This window comes from Notothenia rossii (genome assembly GCF_949606895.1).
Source record: "Notothenia rossii genome assembly, chromosome: 2".
Classification (NCBI taxonomy): Eukaryota; Metazoa; Chordata; class Actinopteri; order Perciformes; family Nototheniidae; genus Notothenia; species Notothenia rossii.
Window position 1 is genome coordinate 96775024 of NC_136904.1, and position 6162 is coordinate 96781185.

Genomic DNA, 6162 nt, shown 5'->3' on the forward strand with positions numbered 1-6162 from the left:
ATTGTTATTATTATGTTGTTATTATTATTATTATTATTATTATTATTATTATTATTATTATTATTATTATTATTATTATTATTATTATTATTATTTACATCATAAGGGAAAATTGTGATGAAGAGGAGCAGCCACAGGTTCTCCGGAGTAGACCCGGACCATCACCCGGTGGGTCTCTGAGGGTCTCAGAGGGACCCGATGTGTCCCCTCCCTCTCTCCCAGCCCCCCTGCATTAAAGTCCCCCAGCAGAAGTTAGAGCTCCACAGCGGGAGCCCCGCTCCGTCTCCCCGCCTGAGAGCGCCTGTCCCCGGGCTCAGAGAGTGACTCTTAACGCTCCGTCTCCCCGCCTGAGAGCGCCTGTCCCTGGGCACAGTGAGTGACTCTTACCGGTCTGTCTCCGGGGGTGGGCCTGCTTCCGTCTCTTCCCGCGGGGATCCTCCGCCATGCTGTCCGGCTTCATGGAGCTGAAGTCCCGCAGCCTCAAGACCCGCTGATAATCCAGATCCGGAGCTGCAGTAAAATCCCAAAATTAACTTCCTGTTTCTGTCCTCTGTTCTTCAATAAAGTTATTAATAACGTCTTTATTTCACTTAAAATAAAGTTATTATTTAAGTTATTTAAGTTTGGAGAGCGCGCACCGAGCCTGCGCACCCGCCGCCACACGAGCTGATCTGAGAGGAGAGAGGGAGGAGACACACACACACACACACACACACACACACACACACACACACACACACACACACACACACACACACACGCGCGCGCGCGCGCGCACACACGCACACGCACAAACGCACACACATACACACGCGCGCGCACACGCACACACACACGCACACACACACACGCGCGCACACTTTCACACACAAATATATACACACACAAATATATTTAAATTTTAAATAAACGCGCGTGTGTGTTGTATAAGCAGATTGTGTAGTTGTGTGCAGCAGAAACATATGTTGTGACTTTAAGGATATTTTACATTTCTGGAAATATATTTGTGTTTCTGCTTAAGACAACATAATTAAATCTGATGTAAAGTAACATTTTATATTATGTATTATTATTATTATTAATGTTTTTTTTTATTTCATTATCGATGTTATTTTAAATATAATTGTTTATGCTATTTTATATTCTATTATTATTGATGTTACCCTCCGCAGCAGCGTGTTTCTGCTCCGCGCCCGCCTCGCTCTCTCTGCGGGGAAAGAGCTGCTGCTGCTGCCGGTCTCTCTCTCTCTCTCTCTCTCTCTCTCTCTCTCTCGCTCTCTCTCTCTCTCTCTCTCTCTCACACCTGGAGCGGGAGCGCGCACCTGCATGCTCACCTGGCTGCAGGTATGCGGCGCTCTGATTGGCTGCTAAGAGAAGAATAGGAGAAGGAGACCTACCGGACAGAGAGGATGTTTCTCCGGCGGAGGAGAGCAGCGGAGTTGGGGAGAACCTCACCGTGAGTCCCGGTGCTGGTGTCCGGCAGCAGGTCTCTGTTTCCACCGTCTCACCCCCGGTCTCTCCCGGTGTCTCTCCCGGTTCCTCCCGGTGTCTCCCCAGGTTCCTCCCGGTGTCTCTCCTGATTCCTCCCTGTGACTCGGCTCTGTTTTCAGGCAGCAGGTCTTTCTGAGCGCCGCCTTGCGGAGCTGTCTCTCCTCCTCCTACGAGCAGCACGCGCCACCTATCTGCACGCGGAGGGATAATTGACACAGCATCACCTCCTCTCATCTGGAGGCACGCAGCCCGATGTGCAGCACACCTGAGTGACGTCACTCAGGTAGGCTAACTCACCTGAGAGAGGAGAGGCCCAACCACACACACACACACACACACACACACACACACACACACACACACACACACACACACACACACACACACACACACACACACACACACACACACACACACACACACACACACACACACACACACACACACACACACACACACACACAGATGTAACAGGTGCAATTACCTCAGAATTAAATTAAAGATGAAACGACCCTTAAATTATTTGTAATGTAAGTTCATTTTCTGTTAAATAAAATAGATACAAACAATAAAATAGTGAAATCATAAATCATTATAAATCTTATTTAAATACCCTAAGACACGACAGACTCTGAGTACAGGTGTTTCTAATGCCCCTCCCCCCCCCAGGCACACAGGTGGGTGTGATCTGTGATGAGACTCTGGAGGGGGGGGGGTATTATGATGGGGGGTTATTATGGGGTGTCGGGGGCTTTAAAGGGGTTTTACACTAATCACTGTGTCATTGCTGCCATTAGGATTACAGGGGGGGGGGGGGGGGGGGGTATGTGGTCAAACAGTAAAGAGGTCAGTGTCATCGTGTTGTTTAAATAAAGATTTAACGAGATAACAAAAATTATAGTAATATTTTATATTTCATTAACTTTTTACCTTCACAATAAAAGCCTCTCTGTTCCACAGGCGCTCCTCCTCTTCAGTTGAATGAAGATGCAGGAGGTGTCAGATATTATGGGATTTCTGTCTCTGTTGGTCTATCAGTCCCAACATGCACTTCCTGTTTCAGCCTCCTGTCAGATAACTAAGAAAGTGTTATTTAGAACCGTCCGTTTCAGATATAGAAGCACAAATACCTCACACATTTTGTATTAATGGAGATGAAATGGAACCACTGAGCTATCCGGCAGCCCAGCAATACCTTTAGTTTGAAAGAACACTTAATAATAATTGTTCAACCTCACCTGAAAAATGGTCTTGCCTTGATATCACAGACAATACTACAGTAGTATTATATTATATGTTATTCGTAGTATAAGGGGCATTCTACCGAATTAGTACAAAGTGCGGTCCCACAACAAGAAAAACTATTTAACAAAACAATTAAGTATTCAGACATAGATATTTACTAAGAATATGTTATGGTCTATTTAAACATAAGGCATTAAATTAGATAGCGATAAGCTAAATATATACAAAAACATCATTCACAGGGTACTTTCTATTGGGAAGTAGCTGTCCCCAACCCTGACATTTAAATTTACATTTCTGTAAATAACACTTAAAACATTTTTTTAAATTTGGTTCAATGTTTTATTTAGAAGATCTTTATGATTACATTCAAACACAAGTCGGAATATTTCGATTTATAGTGGGTATCATTTTTTTATAAAAAAACTATACTTAAAAAATCATGTCCCCTGTTTTCATGTCACTACCAAAACACAAGGGGTTTTAGTCCAATGGCTGGGCCTGGTTTTAGTCCAATGGCTGGGCCTGGTTTTAGTCCAATGGCTGGGCCTGGTTTTAGTCCAATGACTGGGCCTGGTTTTAGTCCAATGGCTGGGCCTGGTTTTAGTCCAATGGCTGGGCCTGGTTTAAGTCCAATGGCTGGGCCTGGTTTTTAGCCACACCCCTGCATTTTGACAAGGCAGTGACACTGCATCCCTGTCCCTCATGGCTGAATGGCCAGTAGCTATATCTCATACTTTTGAAATAAATCTGTTCCAAAATCTGAAAATCGGCGTGTAACCTTAAGAATTGTCACTATCAAACACATGTAATCTTCAATTAAGTAAACCTTTTTGGGGTTTTATGCAAAGTATTAGGTTTTTATGTGTGTAAACCTCTTCAACGTGTGTTAGCCATGTACTTGCTAGCATTCTTTAGTTATGCTCAATTTAAGCTAGAATCGTCACTACCGAAACATATGGTTACGTTTCGATAATTGACATGATGGTTTCGGTGGTGACAAAATGGAATGGTAAGCAGGTAAATCCCAGCATTTTGAAATAAATGTGTTTTAAAGTCTGAAAATCAGTGTGTTACTTTAAAGGTCTCTTATTATACTATTGTTAGGCATGTATTATAGGTCTCAGATATAAAAAACATGTCTATGAATTGTTTTGCTCAAAATACCAAACAGATCACCCAGTCTCATCCCCTCCTCTTTCAGCTGTTACTAAAGTGCTGATTCCGGGTCAGTAGCTTCAAACATTCACACTTCAGCATAAGGCATGTTATGAGTTCAGATTAAGCAATAAGGTTGAGGGAATACGACACAACCTTGAGAACAAAATACTGTGGTCACTACCGAAACACTGGATGTTTTGTAGAAAGTAAAGTATATTGATTTAAAATGATATGATACTGATTGGTTTAGTGTACGTTCAATTTTCAACAATCCTCAACTCTGGAATCAATGGGATCAGTATTAATCATTTTACAAAGAAAGTTTGCATTGTGATTTTTATGAATTATAAATTGAACTTTGCAATTTGATGAAAAATTCACTTTTATTAATTTACAGTTTTTCTCAATCGCTAAACCCACTTTTTAGAATCTAAATTCATTTCTTCAAAACAAGAGCATAGCCATCTAAACAGAAACACACTTGCCATAACTCTGAATATCTTTTGCAAAATGCACTTACATGACCAAAACTGAAAATACTGGTCACAAAAAAGAATAAGTCGATCGAAACAGAACAAATTGTCCTCTAATGAGACAAATGTGTTTTCATAACTGAAACTCCGGTCACCATAACAACCCATTCTACCATAACAATATACATTTCTTGCAAAGTGCTCTAAGGCACTCAAAACTAAAAATACCCCTTCCAAAACCAGATACCTTCTCCAAAAACAAATATTTGTCAGCTCATGAGAAGACTATTTGAACAGTCATTACTAAGTGGCACACTAAATACTGACTACAATCATCAATACACAAACCTCAAGCTATCGATATTGGAAACTGAACGGAAAACTGTTGGGAGAAACAAACTTACATATAGGAAAAACAGAGTCTTACTGTAACTATGCCATTGTTTTTATTGTCTCATTTTCAGAAGAGCACCGTAACAGAAACAAAAGACGAATAGCAATACACTGGAAAAAAATAACATGGGTAAATGATGTAAATCAGCAGTAAAGCAGAGAATGAGATCTATATAGCTTTACTGATCTGCTCTTTGGCGTCTGTCTGGCCACATAGCCTCATCTACGTCACAGCGTATGTCTTCCCTTGCAAGGCAGCGTGGGAAATATCTCCTTGCGTGTCGACACCACCCTTGACAGGATTCCGCAGAGATGTCCCGACAGCCAGCATTCATTGCGTCCAAAAGGGGCATTCTGTCATGAGGATGATGGTCATAAACCTTCCATCTCCAGGCAGAGAAGAACTCCTCAACGGGGTTTAGAAATGGGGAGTATGGAGGGAGGAACTCCATGGCCATGTGTGGATGAGCCTCAAACCATGCCCTCACGTCACGAGAGTGGTGGAATGCCACATTGTCCCATATGACCACGTGAACCGACCTCACTTGATCCCTCTCTTCTGGTGGCACAAGTCCGTCATACAGGACATCCAGGAAGGCAAGGACACGTTGCGTGTTATATGCTCCCATTAAAGGGATGTGAGCAAGGACGCCTTGTGTCGAGATAGCCGCACACAATGTTATGTTTCCTCCCCTTTGGCCTGGAACAAAGACTGTCGCTCTTTGCCCAATAAGGTTCCTCCCACGTCTCCTCACTTTGGAGAGGTTGAAGCCTGCTTCATCCACATATACAAAAACATGTGGTAATGCATTGCCTTCCAGCTCCATCATTCGCTAAAGAAAATGAAACAAACAGAGGACCGTTTTACATTACTGTAAGCAGTCCGACATACTAAAAATATAGGCAAGCCATCAGTGTGATTGAGGTCCTTACCTGTACATACCGGTGCCTTAAATCCTTCACACGGTCAGAGTTGCGTTCAAAAGGAACCTTATAGATCTGTTTCATTCTGAGGTGTTGCCTCTTTAACACCCGGTCAATGGTTGCAACACTTATAGACTGAATGTTACTGAAGACATCCTGCTCTGCAATTATTCTGGCCTGAATCTCCCTTAAGCGGATTTCATTGTTGGCCACAACCATATCAACAATGGCAGACTCTTGTTCTGGAGTAAAGGCCTTTCGTCTGCCACCAGAGCGGGGTGCTCTTTCAGTTCTATCAATAAATATTTGAGAATGTTATGTACTGTAATATAAAAACAGTGATCGAAACCTACATCAAAATAGAAATGCATGAAGTGCTGTAAAAAAGGGTTACAGTAGCTTACCTATTTTCGTGCCTGAAGATCCTAATAATGGATGCCACGGTTGATCTCGGTATATTGGGCTGAACCCTTTG

At 42.5% G+C, this 6162-nt stretch overlaps 1 protein-coding gene and 1 long non-coding RNA gene across 2 annotated transcripts in view; both read right to left on the reverse strand.

The window, feature by feature from the left end:
- LOC307029813 (uncharacterized protein) overlaps window positions 1-1725 on the reverse strand; it is a gene marked incomplete at its 5' end in the record, with an annotated part of 38293 nt that extends 36568 nt beyond the window's left edge. Inside the window, 2 exons of the mRNA XM_079665897.1 lie at window positions 388-510; window positions 1398-1725. Coding sequence (XP_079522023.1) covers window positions 388-510; window positions 1398-1725 — 451 coding nt within the window. The remainder of the gene's footprint in view (window positions 1-387; window positions 511-1397) is intronic.
- Window positions 1726-4802: 3077 nt separating this feature from the next.
- Window positions 4803-6162, reverse strand: part of LOC307028958 — a 2390-nt gene continuing 1030 nt past the window's right edge. Inside the window, exons 1-2 of the long non-coding RNA XR_013805178.1 lie at window positions 5697-6162; window positions 4803-5596 (exon numbers count right to left, since the gene is read on the reverse strand). The exon at window positions 5697-6162 is cut by the window's right edge and continues 1030 nt beyond it. This is a non-coding gene — a long non-coding RNA (uncharacterized lncRNA). The remainder of the gene's footprint in view (window positions 5597-5696) is intronic.